General features: G+C 44.2%; 2 protein-coding genes across 3 annotated transcripts; both read left to right on the top strand.

Annotated features, from left to right (window-relative positions):
* Window positions 1-13,111: 13,111 nt before the first annotated feature.
* LOC100193350 (uncharacterized) lies at window positions 13,112-15,030 on the top strand. The gene is made up of 6 exons (NM_001367024.1): window positions 13,112-13,328; window positions 13,504-13,566; window positions 13,669-13,785; window positions 13,888-14,302; window positions 14,411-14,562; window positions 14,808-15,030. The coding sequence occupies exons 1-6, from the start codon at window positions 13,135-13,137 to the stop codon at window positions 14,959-14,961; spliced, it is 1,095 nt and encodes a 364-aa protein (NP_001353953.1). The 5' UTR covers window positions 13,112-13,134; the 3' UTR covers window positions 14,962-15,030.
* Window positions 15,031-16,284: 1,254 nt separating this feature from the next.
* Window positions 16,285-19,291, top strand: LOC100501625 (uncharacterized). 2 transcript variants are annotated; one of them, XM_008660745.4, is made up of 6 exons: window positions 16,285-16,702; window positions 16,878-16,940; window positions 17,068-17,184; window positions 18,117-18,559; window positions 18,639-18,790; window positions 18,914-19,291. In XM_008660745.4, exons 1-6 carry the CDS (start codon window positions 16,506-16,508, stop codon window positions 19,106-19,108), a joined length of 1,167 nt encoding a protein of 388 aa, XP_008658967.1. In that variant the 5' UTR covers window positions 16,285-16,505; the 3' UTR covers window positions 19,109-19,291. The 2 variants fall into 2 exon arrangements, with proteins under 2 accessions (XP_008658967.1, NP_001183237.1); NM_001196308.1 differs by having other exon boundaries at window positions 16,382-16,702; window positions 18,133-18,559; window positions 18,914-19,267.
* The last annotated feature ends 374 nt before the right edge of the window (window positions 19,292-19,665 follow it).

The raw sequence follows: 19,665 nt of genomic DNA, 5'->3' as shown, positions 1-19,665 counted from the left end.
GGATTCAAAACCGGTTGAGCCAGGAAAAAATTCTGGTTGAACCGGTTTTCCCAAAAGATCTGCAACGACTTTTATGACAGCTCTGACTGTCAGACAGGTCAGAGCAGGGATGGCAGAAGAACAGTCCCAAAACCGGTTGAACCGGTTTCAGGACCGGTTGAACCGGTTTCCAGGGCTAAAAACCAAATTTTGAGTATTTTGAAGAGAACAAAAGTGGAGTTTTTGTGGGAAGTAAAATTGGTTTTTCTCAAGGGCATTCATGATCTGGAAAAATGTTCTCGAAGATGATTTTAAAGGATTTTGAACTTAGCTCATTGCATAACTTACTAACCATTGTGGATCCCTCTTAATTGCATGGCAATTCCTATAACTCAAGAATTATAAATTGAGCACTGCCGATGTTTCTAAGCACTTGGAGCACGCCATTTGATGTAGAATTTTAAATCCGCTGTGCTTTCTATTTTTATGCTCGTAAGATCTGTGCTTCTCCTGTCTGTAGAATTACTGTGTACATGCTAGGAGCAAACTTGTTAGAATCTCTGTTTGTTTTGTCATTTAATCACCAAAACCCTCAATTAGGGTTGATTGCACTTACAATCTCCCCCTTTTTGGTGATTGATGCCAAAACAAACTAGAGTAGAGATAAAAATTAAAAATTACGAATACTTGCGAGATAAAAGCATTTGTGTATGTGTAGCTCCCCCTAAATATGTGCATAAGTTTTGTGATATTAATATTGACTTGATATGTCAATTTGCAACATATTTAGAGAGAGTGAACAATCAACACCATACACAAAACAATGAGGAATGCAACACAATTATAGAGTGTGATGATAGAAAGAGTAGAATTACACATACAAGCTCATTATTGCATAACATAAGATATGAAAAGTTACTACTGCTATTACAATAATGATATCACATCTCATCACATCATTAAAAGAGTTTATGGCTACTGAGCCATGCATCACAAGATAGACTAATAATAATTACTACAAACTGATGTTCATTACATAAATAAAAGGTACTACCAAGATAAGAAACCTTCTCCCCCTTTTTGGCAACAAGAACCAAAAAAGGAGAGAGCCACCAACACAAAGATCACCAGTTAGGAGGAGGCTGATGCGGAGCGAAGAAATGGTGCGCCAGGTGAGATGCAAAGTGTTCTTCCCCAGACTGATCCGGGGGAGGAGCACTTCCAGAAGGATCCTGGGGCGGAGGGTGAGAGGATGATTGACCCGGATCCCCTTGGTAGGGAGGCAGGGCAAACTGCTCGCGATCATCAAAGTAGGCTTCTTCTTCTTCGTCGTATGCTGACATAAAGGGCACCCCGTAGGCCTCATTGATCTCCGGGGGAGGCGGATGGAGAGGCACGTCAGGCGAGCGAGGGGCAAAGGGCATACCCATAGTGGAAGCTTGACGACGAAGATTGTCGTCAGTCTCCCGCTGACGCCTTGTCAGCTCATGTACATCAGCAGAAATATTCCGGCACATAGAGAAAAATGCCGCAATCCCATGGGCCAAGCGGGCACCCATCCCTCGGCCACGACCTCGACCACGACCACGTGGCGTGGGAGATCCGCGGCCAGGGGAGGTACGCGAGGCACCGGCAGCAGCAACAGGACCAGCAGAGGTATGTGCACGGGAGCTGGAAGGGGCTTTCCTTAAGCGCCCTGCTGGATTGTTGGGGTCAATCCAGAAAGGGGTATAAGATTGATGTCTTGTACCTTTATCATATCGAAACTGCGTCACAACTTCAATCATCTTCATGATAAAAGGTGCATGAAGACATCCTTTAAGTGGAAAGCAGGCAGCATGGATAATTTCCTGCCAGATCATATCAAAGACGTTGATGCTCTCTAAGCTGCTGGGCTTCATGAATGAGAGCAAAACCTTGCTCTCTCCAAGAATATTCATCTGGTTACCCCCTTTAGGAATGATGGTCATTCTGCTGAGGGAGTTGATGTATCTGTAATACTTGTGCATGTTGGTGGACTCCCAATATTTTCCAGACTCAGAGAGATGAAGATCTCTGGCTTCATCTTTGGTAGGTTGGCAGAAATCATGGATCTTGATCTTATCCACAGAAATATCATTGTCAGTGAATCCAAGAATGTGAGCAAACCGACGGTAGCTCACCTTGTACCAGCTGCCTTTGATGTAGAAATTAAGATAAGGAACGTTGTAGGGACTTTCCTCATCGGCCAGCTTGATCCACAGAGTTGAGTAAAACTGGGCAATGACTTCATCATTCCAATCATATTGGAATGTCATTATATTCTTCATCTTCTTTCTTTCACAGGCCCTCCACGCCTGTGTCATCTCCGGGTCCCCAATAGCCTCACATCCTTCCAGTTGATGTATCATTGATGTAGTATGGGCTGATGTTTCTTGGGGAGGATCACTGAGTTGTAAAAATCCACATGCTGGAGAGTCCAGAAGCGGTTCCCATCAATCCTGGCATCACGAATGCGCAATGCAGGATTCTGAAAACGGATGTCCTGAAGAAGAGCAGAACCTCCGCTGGCAGTGAAATCAGTAACTGGCTCATTGCCAGCACGCCGGGCCTCCGCCCGGTGGAGGACCAACACTCGAATAACAGGGGCGTGGGCAGGGGGAAGATCAATCTCATCATCTTTCCCACCCTCATCATCACTTGTTGCTTCCTAAGCTTGGGGATTTGTCGCGGGTCAGGACCGACCGGAGGGATTCCGGGTCGTCCGACCGCGAGCTCCTTGAGACCCGGAGGCCTCACCACCTTGCATGACGTTGCCAGATCCTCGCCCACGTTTGGATCTGGAATGTGGGGGAGTATCTCCATGAATCTCTTGGTCGTCAGAGGAGTCGGATTCAACAACAGACGGATTCCTCCGACGCACCATCCTTAAAAAAATAGAACCTATGATGAGCAAGGATCTTAACAAACACGTTTGAGTAGAGACACGTATGATTTTGAGCATGCACTTCAACCGTTCATGCGAGCGGTTCAACTACAACGAACAATATCAAACCACTAAACTCAAACAATGTTCGAGACAAACGAAGATAGTCTAAGTGTTGCAAGCACCTAAACTAAAATGTACCCAACAAAAGATACACTAGATAATCAAGAAAGGGTGAGATCGAGTAAAAAGAAATGAAATAGGATAATACCTCGATCCGAAGTTTGAATCACAGAAATCCCAACAAGAGCGAGGGAGATGATGGAGGAAGCCGAGATGAACGGATCTCCAACAAAACTTCCAAAGATTGGATGGCACAAGTGGGTTTTGGAGTGGTGAGAGTGTGAAGGAGAGAGAGGAAAATGTGTAGGCGGCGTCGGCTGGGAAAAAGGAACTGAGAAGAAGAGAAGGGAGGAAGGGGAGAGAAATAGGGGAGGCATCGGCCGGTCAACAGACTGAAAACCGGTTCAACCGGTTATAAAACCGGTTCAACCGGTTTCCGGTCAGACTGCACAGTAAAAGCGCGTAGAAAAAGAGATTGACTGCATGGATTTTCTACCAGACTGACAGCGCAGTCTGCGAGACTGACGACGCAGACTGTGGTGCTGACTGACAACACGGACGCGGAGGCGGTCAAAACTGGTTGAACCGATTTTTAAACCGGTTCAACCAGTTTCCACCAGGGGAAAACCGGTTGAGTGACCTACTCAGCCGATTCACTCAACCTGTTTTCAGATATTGCCCGGAAAGGCTATAATAACACTTAGCAAATATGACATGAGTAATTTTAATGATAAAAACAGTTTTTCTCATGACATATTGTGCATACAATCATTTTAGATCCATCAAACTTGTGATCAAAATTTTTGTTTTTAAGACACGTTTCGAGAATCCAAGATATTTAGCTCACTCCTAAGAAAGCAAAACCTAGTCTCATCAAGGGGTTTTGTGAAGATATCGGCTAGTTGATTTTCGGTGCTCACATGAAATAATTCGATATCACCTTTGGCTTTGTGGTCTCTCAAGAAATGATGTCTAATGTCAATATGTTTGGTTCTAGAGTGTTGCACCGGATTGTTTGCAAGTTTTATGGCACTCTCATTGTCACACAAAAGTGGAATCTTGTTAAACTCACAACCAAAATCTGTAAGGGTTTGCTTCATCCATAACAACTGTGCACAACATGCTCCAGCTGCTATGTACTCAGTTTCTGCAGTGAAAAGTGCAACACAATTTTGTTTCTTGGAACTCCATGACACTAAGGACCGCCCAAGGAATTGGCAAGTCCCAGTAGTGCTTTTTCGATCTACTTTGCAACCGGCATAATCTGAGTCAGAGTAGCCAAGTAAATCAAAAAGGGAGCCTTTAGGATACCATAATCCTAGGTTTTGGGTGTGGACTAAGTATCTTAGAATTCTCTTAACGGCAACAAGATGGCAATCTTTAGGGTTCGCTTGAAAGCGTGCACACATGCAAACACTCAACATGATATCAGGTCTAGATGCACACAAGTAAAGCAGTGACCCTATCATTGATCTATATAACCTTTGATCTACAGGTTTACCTTCCTAATTTAGGTCGAGATGTCCATTTGATGACATTGGAGCCTTGGTGTGCTTTGCCTTTTCCATGCCAAACTTCTTGAGTATATCTTGTGTATATTTGGTTTGGCATAGAAAAGTACCTTCCTTGAGTTGTTTGACTTGAAATCCCATGAAGTATTTGAGCTCGCCCATCATAGACATCTCAAACCTGTTCGTCATTACTTTGCTAAACTCTTCACAAAATTTTTCATTAGTACTACCAAATATAATGTCATCGACATATATTTGGCACACAAATAATTCATTGTCAACTTTGCGAGTAAATAATGTAGAGTCAGCTTTTCCTATTGTAAACCCATTCTTAATTAAAAAATCTTTAAGGCAATCATACCAAGCTCTAGGGGCTTGTTTAAGCCCGTAGAGTGCCTTGTGAAGTAGATAAACATGGTTTGGCTTCTTTGGATCTTCAAAGCCCGGTGGTTGCTCCACATAGACCCTCTCTTGTAGGTGGTCCATTTAGAAATGCGCTCTTGACATCCATTTGATATAACTTGAAATCACGGTTAGTAGCATATGCAATTAATATTCTAATTGACTCTAACCTTGCTACCGGCGCATATGTTTCACCAAAATCAAGTCCTTCCACTTGAGTGTAGCCTTGGGCAACCAACCGTGCTTTGTTTCTTGTAACCACGCCATGTTCATCTTGTTTGTTCCTAAAGACCCATTTTGTCCCAATAACATTTTGTTTGGGTCTTTGGACTAAGGACCAAACTTCATTCCGGGTGAAGTTGTTCAACTCCTCTTGCATGACAATTATCCAATCTGGATCACCCAATGCTTCTTCAACCTTAAGTGGCTCAAGAGAGGAAACAAACGAGTAAAATTCACAAAAATTAGCTAAACGAGATCGAGTTGTTACCCCTCTCCTGATGCTACCCAGGATGTTGTCCACCAGATGATCCCTTTGAATGGTATGATGGACTCTAGGATGAGGCACTGATGGTTGCCTTTGTATTTGCTCCTCCTCATCATTCACTTGATCAAGAGGCACTTCACCATTAACACTTTCGTGTTCATCTTCTACCACAGTTGGCATCCTTTGGGATTGATGATTTTCTTCAAGACTTGGATGACTTGAGGTTGATGGGTTTGCTTGGGTGGAGGATTTGTCACCCACCACCTTTGCACCCACATCAACAACCTCATTGGTCATCCACAAAGTTCCTTCCTCATCATCTTTTTCTTGAGGTCTCACTTCACCTATTGCAAGTTTCTTTATGGCCTCACAAGGTAGTTCTTCATTTCCTACAGTGCCATTAGAAACATGCCCTTGCGAGCCATTAGACTCATCAAATGTCACGTCTATCGCTATTTCAACAAGACCGGTGGTATTGTTGAAAACACGATATCCATGCGCATTTGATGCATAACCTAGCAAGAAACCCTCGTCCACTCTAGGAGCCAACTTTGAGCTCTTGACTTTCTTGTTAAGAATAAAGCACTTACAACCCAATACTCTAAAATAATCAACTTTAGGTTTGTTACCAGTGAGAAGCTCATAAGCAGTCTTCTTGTAGATCTTGTGGAGATAGAGACGGTTGATTGCATGACAGGCGGTGTTGACCGCCTCTGCCCAAAAGTTGTCAGGTGTCTTGTACTCATCCAACATAGTTCTAGCTGCTTCAATTAAATTTCGGTTCTTTCTTTCCACAACACCATTTTGTTGTGGAGTGTAAGAAACCGAGAACTCATGTTTGATTCCTTCTTCGCCTAAGAATTCTTCGACACCTGTGTTCTTGAATTCCGTCCCATTATCACTTCTCACTTTCTTGATTTTGAGCTCAAACTCATTTTGAGCTCTTCTAATGAATTTCTTCAATATTTCTTGAGTTTCACCTTTATCACTCAAAAAGAAAACCCAGGTGAAGCGAGAAAAATCATCAACAATGACTAAACCATACTTACTACCACTAATGCTGATGTAAGCCACAGGTCCGAAGAGGTCCATGTGAAGAAGCTCCAATGGCCTCTTTGTTGTGACCACATTCTTTGATTGATGTGGGACTCCATGTTTCTTTCCTGCTTGGCATGCGCCACAAACCCTATCTTTCTCAAATACAACATTTGTTAGTCCAATGATGTGATTATCCTTTTGAAGTTTGGCCAAATTCCTCATACCGACATGAGCTAGCCGACGATGCCATAGCCAACCCTTGTCGGACTTTGCCACTAAACAAGTCTCAGGCGTCACTTTACTTGTTGTGAAATCAACAAGATAAAGCTTGCCCTTCAAGCGACCCGTAAAGGCAACTGAGGAGTCCTCCCTTCTAAGGATCTTCACATCCACATCAGAAAATAAGCAATTATAACCCATTCCACAAAGTTGTGAAACGGACATCAAATTGTAGCTTAAAGAATCTACCAATAAAACATTTGAAAGTGATTGTTGGTCAGAGATAGGAATTTTACCAATACCAATCACCTTACTCTTGCCACTATCTCCAAACATAATTTCTTGTGCTTCTTGAGTTAGTTGCAAGGAATGAAACATGTCTTCCTCCCTGGTCATGTGATTTGTACATCCACTGTCAAGCACCCAACTTGACCCACCAGAGGAGTAGACCTGCAAAACAAATTTAGGCTATGCTTTTAGGTACCCAAATTGAATTGGGTCCTACAGTGTTAGTTATAGGCTTGGGTACCCACACACTTCTTTTCATGACTTTTCTTTTAGTGTAGGCACCCACATATTTAACAACCAATTTTCCTAAATCCCAAGTCAACATATAATCACAAAGATAAGAGTGAGAAATGGGAGCATTAAATTTTTCTCCACTTGAGGATCCCACTTCCTTCATCTTACTCTTTGTGGAACTCAAGTTTACCTTTACTTGAGTTGACTTGTCATTTGAGGAGTGAATCCTCCCCAAGGCATCATATAGGGTGGTTCCCTCTATGAATTTGGGGGATCTCCACCCCTTATGCACTGTGCTAGGGTTTTCCTTGGATGAGTTGAACCCAAGTCCCCTTCTTCCATTGTTGGGCTTTAGGGACTTGTACTTGGGTTCAACTTTCTTTAACCCATCATTGCTAGAGCATCTTTTCAATACTTCTTTGACCTTCACCTGTGGGCTTTTCTTCCTTGCATGGTTAGTTAGACAACAAGAAGCATGATATTTGGCACAATGTTTGCAAAAGGTATTATTTGAGGAGCTAGACTTAGATTCAATCACTAAAGATGAGGCATTGATGTTCTTGCAATTTTCAAGTTGCACTTGAAGTTCTTGATTTTGAACATTCAAGCTTAATATGCTTGATTCAAGTGCATCCTTTTCATTTGCAAGATTAGCTATAGAGGTTTTCATATTGATTACTTCTTTTTCTTTATCCTCTATAGTTATCTTGACTAAAGATACTTCCTTAGTCGAGACATCTAGCATCTCATCTTTATTGAGTTGAAATTTTTTAAGCTCTAGGTTTCTTTCCTTTTCAAGGATAAGCAAGTCTTCTTGAGCATCAAGAGTTGCTTTTCTTTTATCTAGCTTCTCCATTAATTTGGTGATAACATTGTATCCATTCAAGCCAAATTCTTTAATCATTTTATTTTTCATGGCAATTTGTTCATCATCATCATCATTTGGAAAATCATTACTAAATAAGGTTACCTTATCTCCTTTTGCCATGAGGCAAGTTGGAGTGTAGGAGTCGTCTTGTAGGTTGGTGAAGAGTTGCGAGCTTGAAGTCTATTGGATGGCAACGTTTGCCACCACTTCATCTTCCTCGGAGCTAGAACTCTCTTCATCGGAGTTCCATTCTTCACCAATATGGGCTTGACCATATTTTTTCTTCTTGAAATATCCCTTGGTCTTGCCTCCCTTTTTGAACTTGTCCTTCTTGTATTCCTTCTTGGTTTCTTGTTCCTTCTTGTTAGGACAATCCGCTATGAAATGACCGGTTTGGCCACATTCATAGCATGCCCTCTTCTTTCCTTTCCTTTGAAACTTGTCATTTTTCCTTACAAATTTCTTGAATGTTTTGATGAACATAGATGTGTCTTCATCACTTGAGCTATCTTCATCACTTGATGTCTCGACCACTTTCTTTGCCTTGTGGTATTTGTTCTTCTTGGGGGTGTCTTGTTCATTAGTGATCAAGGCATGAGAGTCTCTTGTCTTGATGGGGGCTTCTTCGGACTCGTGTTGTTGAATCTTTGCAAATAATTGATGAGGCGTCATATCCTCATAGTCATCACGATCCCTTATCATCCTTGCTAGACTCTTATCCTTTTCTTTGTATGCTCTCATGAATAGTCTTGTGACCTTGGAGTCACTCCAATCTTCACTTCCAAGCACTCTTATTTTGTTTACTAACACCATCAACCGATCAAAGAGTGATTGAAGCGACTCACCCTTGGTCCAATCATATCTAGCAAGCTCACTCTCCAAAGCTTCAACTCTATGTCTCTTAGCTTTGGGATCTCCTTCATGTGACATTTTAAGAATATTCCAAATGTCACGGGCATCTTCTCTTCCTTGAACTTTCCGGTATTCTTCCAGACAAAGACTTCCTTTAATTATGCTCACTGCTTGAGCATTGCGATGAACCTCTTGCATCATTTCCGGAGTCATCTCTTCTCCTTGGGCGGGCTTATACATACCTACATTAACAATCTCCCAAAGACTAGGATGCACACCGATTAAATGCGACTTCATCTTGTCGGCCCACTCGTCATAGTTCAACTCACTAAGAGTTGGTAACTTTCCAAGTGGGGCGAAAGAGAAGTTGGGAATAAAATTTCTAGAGTAATCAAATTGAACTTTACTAAATTCGTTACCTTTGCTTTTGGTAGATGATCCTTCGGTGTTGAGACTTACCTTGCTCAACACCTTCGACACCAAAAGATCCACTAGATCATCATTGTAATCAAATTTTCCCTTACCTTTATCTTCTTCGGCCTTTCTTCTTGATTCTTCTTCTTCGGCCTTTTTCTTAGCATCTTCCTCTTTCATTTTGAGGAACATTTTCTCGGCAATCTTCATGGCGAGGTCGAGGACCTTGGGGTCCACTTCCTCACCGGAAGATGTGATGGGGATTTCCTCGAGGAGAGGATCCACATGGTCCCGTTGAGTAGACATGATCATTTCCTCACGCGGTTAAGCGTAAAACGAGGTACGAAGCTCTGATACCAATTGAAAGTAGCCTAGAGGGGGGTGAATAGGCTATACCTGAAATTTTTCACTAAAAACTTCAAGATAGGTTAAATTAAAGTTGCACTGGTGCAAACCGGTTCAGTTGATTTTGATCACAACTGAACAAGTTTGAACCTGCTCAACTTAGATTAGATAATCTGTTAAACAACTATGAAGTAGTGAAGAATTTTGCTAAAGACTTGCCCTACACAAAATCTACTCGAATAGATAATATGAACCAACCAACGAATTTAAAGCGCTTAACAAGAACACACAAGAACACACAATATAACTCGAGGTTCGGCAACCACCACAAAGGTGTCCTACTCCTCGTTGAGGAGCCCACAAAGGGCCGGGTCTTTTCCAACCCTAATCCTCCACAAGCCGACCACAAAGGTCAAGGCAATCTCTTCTCAAATATGCTCAAAGAGCGGGTGATACAAACTTCTTGGGGTCATCCACAAATTTGGAGACTCCCAAGCAACCTCTAACCGTCAAGGAACACGAGGCTCCAAGAGTAACAAATCCGCACAAGGTTAAGTTTGCAACGAGCTCAAGAACAAAGAGAATAGGAGAATCGAGATGAAATTAACAGCGTGTTAGATCGAGTTCACCTCACACCAAGGGTCCTTCAAATGATTGAAGGAGATGCGATTGCGGGTGTGAGAGGTGAAATGAATGCACTTGTTGAGAGTTTGGTCAGCCAAGATTTCGTGGGAGAGGCAGAAGAAGTAAATAAGAGAGTGTGGGGGGTATATAAAGGATCCCCAAAAGCTGGCAGCCGTTGGGAGAAAAGGGGTAAAAACCGGTTGAACCGGTTTCCACCAGGAAGAACCCGGTTCACTAACCTACTCAGCCGGAGACTCGACCGGATTCAAAACCGGTTGAGCCGGGAAAAAATTCCGGTTGAACCGGTTTTCCCAAAAGATCTGCAACGACTTTTCTGACAGCTCTGACTGTCAGACAGGTCAGAGCAGGGATGGCAGAGGAACAGTCCCAAAACCGGTTAAACCGGTTTCAGGACCGGTTGAACCGGTTTCTAGGGCTGAAAACCAAATTTTGAGTATTTTGAAGAGAACAAAAGTGGAGTTTTTGTGGGAAGTAAAATTGTTTTTTCTCAAGGGCATTCATGATCTGGAAAAATGTTCTCAAAGATGATTTCAAAGGATTTTGAACTTAGCTCATTGCATAACTTACTTAACCATTGTGGATCCCTCTTAATTGCACGGCGATTCCTATAACTCAAGAATTATAAATTGAGCACTGCCGATGTTTCTAAGCACTTGGAGCACGCCATTTGATATAGAATTTTAAATCCGCTGTGCTTTCTATTTTTATGCTCGTAAGATCTGTGCTTTTCCTGTCTGTAGAATTACTGTGTACATGCTAGGAGCAAACTTGTTAGAATCTCTGTTTGTTTTATCATTTAATCACCAAAACCCTTAATTAGGGTTGATTGCACTTACACCCTGAACCAAATAACTTTAGTTCCATCCCGTCTCGTGATTGTAACCAAACACACCTTAAAAGTGTGACACACTTTTACTCTCCATTGATGATTCAATTAATCAAAACTTAAGAGATTGTTCAGTTCGCTGTCTAATTTGCCACACTTTGTCTAACTTTTCTGTTTAAGGTTAGTTCTTTAATTCGAACTACTAACCTTAGGCAAAGTAGTGTGATATAGTTAGCCACAAACCAAACAAGCCCTAAATGTTCCAGCTATACATTCATCTTTTTTTTATCTCCTCTAGCTCAAGCCACCCAATCAGTTGAAACTCTTTATTCTTGTTCTCGGTGAAGGAGTTCATGTCTATTTATTTTGCTTATGCTATTTTTTGAAGCGTTCGTCCCTTCACATATTCTAGAATTGTAAAGGTTAGCAACTCCATCCACCTATCTTTCATTACTACTAAAACTTATATTCTTCTATATTTCATTGTTACTATATAGCTTATTTTATGGTATACAAATAGAAAAACTTATGGTTTTTAGATTAACACCACTCGAACGGTGCCTACCATAAGAGCAGGGTTGGCCCTGAGCCCATGCAACAGAGACGACGGCCGAGGGCCAAAAGTAATATGGGCCCAATATTTAGTATCTATATCATAATATAATATGCTAGTTTACACTTTACAAAATTTATCCAACCAAATAATCCAGACACACATAATCTTTACTAAATCCACCAAACAAATTGCACTCATACTTACACAACATCAAAATCAACGGTTCATATCATTGAATAACATCATCTCTCTTGCGCACTCAAATCTAATGGACAATATTATTTTGATCATCCTTCAGCCCTCCCCTTCTAACATCCACACCGCCGTCAACTCTTCCCCTCGCGCCACCATCGTCGTCGTTCACCCCACTCTTGTCCTTCTTAGGAACGTAGCATTAGCACGGGCTATATACTAGTAGTAAAATAATATAGGTAGCTAAAAAGCCGGTAGGACTGGGCACATGGACCACGCGACACATGTTGCCCACTGCCCGGTCATCACGCTCATGTCGTCGCCCGTCTGTGCGACCATACCCTCCACGTGATCATCGTTCGCCATCTCGCCAATCCAACCCTCCAGGATTCTAGGGCGCTGGGCGCCACTGTTTTATTCTCCAGGCACGCACGGTCGAGCAATCAGGATTCATATTATTTTGCGGCCGTCGTTCTTATTTCTCAACTTGCAAAGTGCTAATCTGCACCGATGTATATTATCTAGCGTCTTAAATATTTTAAAAACCAATTTTAATGCACATCATCATTTACATATAAAGTACTAATTTGTTCTACTGTATATCATAGAATTTTTTATATAGTCTAGAGGGTCCACCATTATAAATTCGCATGGGGTCCTCAAAATCATAGGACAGGGGCTGCATGAGACGTCCGCTAGCTAGAGTCCCCTTTAGTCCTGATTATTATTACCAACCGGTACCAAATGTCTCCATTAATCTCGATTAGCTGACACGAGAGACTAAAATGCGAGGCCTTTAGTTCGAAATAGAAAGTTCCAGTTGGGAAATCAGGACCAAAGAAGTTTTTAACAGAAACTAGATCCTTTCCGCACTAGTAGGATTATATAAATGGAGATGGACTCCCTGTTCCTGGATTCTTCACTTTGACATTATCTTATTCATTTACACGACTGATTTGAATTGATTCTGGATGTCTCATATGTGCTCTTATTACCGGTGGTTGAACATAAACACGCACACATATTTATATGTATTTCGCCAAGTCATCGATCATTATCATTAGAGCCTTTTATTTTAACGCCTTTTTGTTTGTGGGTAAAGGGTAACTAATACACATATGCTGTCACATCTCCTTTTTTTATCAGGAGAGCACTACGAATGAAGCAAGTAAAGGGCCTACAAATAGTCCATTGCCGGAGCATTGTTATGGCAAATTCAGGTGAAGCGAAGCGAAGCGAAGCAGCTAGCAATGTCGGGGATGGCGGCGCGCATCGGCGAGTGGAAGCCGGTGATGGCGATGCTCATCTTCGACCTCATCTCCGCCGTGACGACGGCCCTGATCAAGAAGGCGCTGCAGGAGGGGCTGGACCGCCTGGTGCTTATCACGCTGCGGCAGCTCGTGGCCACCGTCTTCCTCGCGCCGATCGCCTACTTCAGAGAGCGGTATATATACGCCGTCGTACGGTGCAGAAAGAAATGCATGCGTGACGTCGTCTTCTCAGTGAAGTGGATGGCCGAAGTTCAGATCGATGATTCAGAACCCAAGCTAGTAGCTAGGCTGTTGTAGTGTGGTGGTCACATATATAATGCTGGTAAATTTTGTCTTTTTCATATGCAGGAGCACGAGGCCTAAGCTGACACTGGAGATCCTAGTCTACCTCTTCTTCAGCGCAGCGTTTGGGTACGTACGTACGTATGGCGATGATGAGCAGCGAGATACAGAACAATTCTGTCGTCGTCTGAATGATTCACCACTATTCCTTCTTCTTTTTTTGTGCCCCAGCGCCGCTCTCTCCCAGTACACCTTCTTCTACGGGCTGCAGTACACCACCGCGACGTTCGCCATAACTTTCACCAACGTGGCTCCTGTGCTCACTTTCCTCATTGCAGTCTTGCTAAGGTGTGGGGTGGTGCCTTCTTTCCGGTCTCCCTCGGATCCCGATCCCGGCAGCTAATGAGACTGTCTGAAACCCGGCCCTCTCTGCTTCCCTTCATCGGCCAGGGTGGAGTCACTGAGCATGAAGAACAAGGCAGGAGCAGCGAAGATCGCCGGGACGCTGACGTCGTTCGCCGGCGTCATGCTCCTCACCCTCTACAAGGGCGTCTCACTGACGCACCACCAAGCTGGAGAAGCGAGCCCGGAGGATCACAGCCTCGGAGCAGCAGCAGCATCGCCGTCTGACAGGAAGAGCTGGACGCTGGGCACCCTGGCATTGCTCGCCAACTGCCTGTGCTTCTCCTTCTGGCTCCTGCTGCAGTCCAGGCTGACCAAGAAGTACCCGGCGCTCTACTCCAGCACGGCCTACATGTTCCTCATCAGCTCGATGCAGGGAGGGGCCCTCACGGCGGCCATTCAGAGGCGAGCGTCGGTGTGGCTTCTCACAAGGCCGATAGAGATCGTCACGGTCTTATATACAGTAAGCTGATCACTACCTTATATATAAATTTAGAGAAGAAAAAAAGAATTACAGTAAGATGAATTCTCATTCATGTGTATCTGTTCTTTGATCGCAACTTGGATTCAGGGAATCATGGGGTCCGGAGTGGGCTACGTGCTGATGACGTGGTGCGTGGAGAAGCGAGGGCCGGTGTTCACGTCAGCCTTCATCCCTGTCATCCAGATCATGGTCGCCATGGTCGACTTCTTCTTTCTCCATGAGAATCTCTATCTCGGGAGGTAAGCTAGCTAGCTGCTTTTACTATACCACATCACTCAGCATCCTTATCACCAGCTGTAGAATATATTGTGAAGCTAGCTGCTGGCTAGCAAAATGGATGGATGGCCTCCATCCAGCAGGCCATGCCACACACACACACACACTCAGAAGATAGAGGTATAGCATGCAGCTAGCTGTGTCTCTGGAATTGCAATGGATGGACCAAATTGCGTCACTTTTCTGTGCTGTTGATGCATGCATGCAGTGTTCTGGGATCCATACTCTTGATCCTGGGCCTCTATATTCTGCTGTGGGGAAAGAAGAGGGATGCCTCATCATCAGCGGCTGCCAAGGAAGAGGAAGATGGAGAGAAAGAAGATGAGGAGGAGGAGGACAAAGAGAAGCAAGTCAGATCATGAGGACCAGACCACTCTCATATATATATGGATTAGGACCAAATTAAAGATACAGTTCTTCGGAATGTGTGATGATCTATACTTGACAGATATATATATATATATATATATATATATATATATATATATATATATATATATATATATATATATATATATATATATATATATATATATATATAGTATTTGTTTAATATATAACTCTGCTAGTATATATAGTATTTGTTCTGAATTCAAAATCAGTATCAATTTATAAGTGTTCTCTCTAAAAAGAAACATATATATATATATATATATATATATATATATATATATATATATATATATACTTTATGACCCCATAATAATAAAAAAAGAGATACGGAAGTGTACTACTTGTGTTCTACAAGAAGCATTCGTATACAATCTTCCTATTAATTAGCGTGCCTAACCGTACCATGCATGCAATTCTACACGTCAGAATATATCTCTCTGTTTTTTTTTTGTTGTTCTGGCACATTGAACACGGAATTGCATTGGGTTGGGTGGGAGAGGAAGAAAAAAAGAGGGAGAAATGTTCTTGACGCACAGATCGACGGCGGCTGTCTTGTAGTACCCCCAAATTCGCCATTCTCCTATGAGGGCGGGCGGCCGCGCGCGAGCGAGAATCGATGCTCCGGATTTTGATGTGGACCTAAAGCAGCGCATGCCAATGAAAGCAGAGACAGTGGGAATTGCATTGGATTTTAGTTCTTTATTTCGTTCGTTCTCAGCTCAGAGAGAGAGAGAGAGAGATATGAAAAAAAACATGATGCATGTTCTTAAACATGGCCCTAAATAGAGGCCGAGTGCTCGTCAAAGGCAGCATCCAATGCCCCTACAGTAGAAGCGATTGACGCATGCATGCCCCGGACGGATCGGAGGAGGGAGCGACGGACATCTAATCAAACCTAACGACGACGACCCAGCCTGCTTGCCAAAACTGATTAGAAAAGATGCATGAGCTGCTTTTAAATGTTCTTCGATCCACGAGAGAGCTGGGTATTCTTCATATTCTGTTCGCTTGGCTAGCTAGCTGCACAATTTGCTCGTCATGCATCAAACATGCACATCTTCCAGATTGCAGATATAATATTCTCATCAGGCCAGGGTCAGCAAATTAAAGCAAACAGTGTTGTCCGGCCGTAAGCATCAGCAGGACAGCAGCTAGTAGCTACTACCCAGGCAGCCAATGGCTTCTAATTAATCATGTGTCGTATAGCTAGCTATACCTGCTGATTCCTTGATCACGTACTACTACGTGTTACGAAAACGAAACGAAGCCGATCGAGATCGATGCTTTCAGATGCCATGTATGTAGTACGTGCATCACCCCAGCACCTCTCGAGCGCCACTATAAAGCCGTGCCATATCCAGAAGGGAACTGCTCATCACACAAATTAAAGCCGCCAAGAGTCCCAGCAGATCGATCGAACAGCTAGCTAGCTAGCTATATAGCGAGAGGGCTCCATCCATATCCATCCATCTGCTACTGCTAGCAGCTGCTGGCTGTTGCTGCTTGCATTGAGATGTGGATGATCAGCGCAGGGCGCATGGAGCAGTGGGCGCCGACGGCGGCAATGGTGGCCACCAACGTCGTGATCGCCGTCATGACGGCGCTGATCAAGCAGGCACTGAGCCTGGGCATGAACAGGCTGGTCCTCATCACTTTCCGCCAGATGGTGGCCACACTGTTCCTTGGACCCATCGCCTACTTCAAGGAAAGGTACGAGGGTGCTGTTGGTGGTGTGCTGTGGTGCCAAAAAAGGCGTGCAAATCCATTCCAATGAGAAAAATATGAACAGTTAGTTGCTATAGCTGGTCGTTTCATGCATATGCATGCATGGCTATATATATAAGTTGACGGCCATTGCTTCTTTTTCTTCTTCACCCCCCTGCAGGAGGATGAGACCGAAGTTCACTTCCGAGATCTTCGTGTACATGTTTCTCAGTGGAATTCTTGGGTAATTAAACACCGACTCCACTCGTCAATCGACCGCGTAGACACTGCTTGCTTTTAACGATTCATCAGCTGGTTCTTCTTCGTTGTCTAAATTGTTCCTTTCACTGCTTCTTGTTTGCCTGCTGCAGGCCGGTGCTGCTTCAGTACACACTGTTTGTCGGATTGGATTACACGACGGCAACATTCGCTGCAACGTTCGGAAATATGCTTCCAGTGGTTACTTTCCTGATATCACTTGCTTTCAGGTACCCATCCTCCTCCTCCTTCTTTTTCAGCAGATTTACATGATTTCTCCTCTCTCTCTCTCTCCATCTCTCTGACTCTCCCTCCATCTCTCTCTGACTCTCCCTCTGTCGAAATGTCTAGGCCGTAAACTTACAGTATATATTTCTATTATAAAACCCCATGGCATAAAAATAATTGACTGCAAAGTAGTAGAGTGCTATTATTGGCACTAATAATAATAATAATAATAATAATAATAATAATAATAATAATAATAATAATAATAATAATAATAATAAGATACAGTGGCTATCGATCACCGCTATGTATTAAGTTGCATGTACCAATCAATTTAACCCAAAAGCTTAAAGCTGATATATACTCCAACACTCTCCCTCACGTCGAGTCTCTCTTGGGTCTCAGACGTGGAATAGGAGCGACCAATAATTATTTTATTTTAATTGCGCTAACCAGAATTCGAACTCGTGACCTCTGGTTCTGATACCATATTAAGTTGCATGCACCAACCAATTCAACCCAAAAGCTTAAGCTGATAGAAAAAAGTGGACAATTCACTTATATTATACTCCAACACTATGGCCTATGGCACCTTACATGGAAATCAACTAGTGCTACATCCTAAACATGGCACCTAAGAAAAGAAAGGAAGCTTCAACAAACTCCCATGGATAAAGAAACGAGCTGATTTCAAAATGGGCCCCAGACCAAAAAAGCAAATGCTGAAACTTCAACTTTGTTCCCAACAGCGAAAGTTTAGCTGGTTAATTTTAGAATGGCCACCACCAGTGCAAATTAAGCACGTGCTACACAGCTGACGTACGGTCCCCAGCTGAGCCTGAGCACATTATAGCGCAACCCATCACGCCCGTGATTGTTTAATTTAGGACCACGCTTAACTAATTCTGTAGGCTGGCTCACACACTCCTCACAGTACCCAGCTTCACCAGGTTCGAAGCACTGGAGGTGAAGAGCAAGTCGGGGAGCGCCAAGATCTCAGGGACGCTCATCTCCCTCGGCGGCGCAATGATGCTCACCTTCTACAAGGGTTCAGCACTGACACAAACCACCACCGCCGCCACGTCGTCTCCAGCATCCAGCGGCGGCGGCCACATCAGGCAACAAGCCGGAGAGCACGGCACGGTCCGGTGGGTGCTGGGCTCCGTCTCCATGCTGGCCAACGTCGTCGGCTTCGCGCTGTGGCTGCTCCTGCAGCGGAAGTTCACCCGCAAGTACCCGGCCGTGTACTCGGCCACGGCGTTCATGTCGCTATTCAGCTTCGTCCAGGCCGGGGCGCTGGCCCTGTCGATCCAGAGGACCAGCCTTGCCGTGTGGGCCCTCAGGGGGACCGTGGAGATCGCCACGGTGGTGTACTGTGTAAGAAGAGCACTCTGCAGACAGCATCGAGATGGCGGACGCAGAACGTGTGTCTAACGTTTCTGGTGCGCGCGTGCAGGGTGTAGTGGCGTCTGGCATTGGGTACCTGCTGCTCACCTACTGCGTGGAGAAGAGAGGCCCCGTGTTCACTGCCGCCTTCAGCCCGCTCGCCCAGATCTTCGTCGCCGGCATCGATCTCTTCATCCTCCACGAGCCTCTCTACCTCGGAAGGTGATGACGAGGCCACAGCGCAATAATGCTGCTCATCGGTCCACGCACCATTCTCTTCTCGCTCATAAACATTCTCTCTAGCTGACTGCTGCTCGATCGGCGGTGTTCTTCTTCGTCTTGCAGCGTGCTGGGGTCAGTGCTGGTTATTCTCGGGCTCTACCTTGTACTGTGGGGCAAGAGAGAGGAAGCTGCTGCTGCTGCTGCTTCGGCAAAGCCAGTGCAGGCCGAGGTAGAACAGCAAGAGAAAGTGTGATTTTTTTCCCTTTATTGTTCATCAAAGTACAGTGTGCCAGAGCAGGAACGAACATAATTAACTAGAAGCAGAAGCCTGTGTGAGTGTGTGACAGAGCGAGTGCATATGATCTTCGAGCTCTTACTGCTGCTTGTATTCTAGTGCTGCTAGGTTATATATCCCCTAAATCTATGTATACTACTGACCAATATAACGCAAGAAAATGTATGCTGATCGATCGATCGAAATGCTGTGAAATTCTCTCTCAAGTCGCTGTGAAAATTCTAGTGCTGAGAAAGAGGTTGAGCCAACCATGCATCCACGTGTACGTCGCTGTCATGAGGGGAGCTAGAGACCAATGCTCATGCATGTCGCTCATGAATGGTTCTGCTAGCTCGGTCGCCGGTCAGATGCTGTGGCGACGACGGCGTCTGCTCCGGCTGCATCGCTCGCCGGACACGCACTGGCTTAGCTCGGCCACTGTGGGTCCCCTCCAAGGACCGAGCCACATCCAACGCCGTGTGGATAATCTGATTGTCGATTGACCATGACTCCCCATTCAAGACCATGGCGAGACTAGAATCCGATCATCCCCTTTCTTCTTCTTCCTTCTGTCCGTCTTCGATCGTCCCCCGCCTTTTGG

The sequence above is a fragment of the Zea mays genome, chromosome 9 (genome assembly GCF_902167145.1).
Source record: "Zea mays cultivar B73 chromosome 9, Zm-B73-REFERENCE-NAM-5.0, whole genome shotgun sequence".
In the NCBI taxonomy this organism is placed as follows: Eukaryota; Viridiplantae; Streptophyta; class Magnoliopsida; order Poales; family Poaceae; genus Zea; species Zea mays.
Note: the sequence above shows the minus strand (reverse complement) of the source record. Positions and strands in the feature narration are given on the sequence as shown.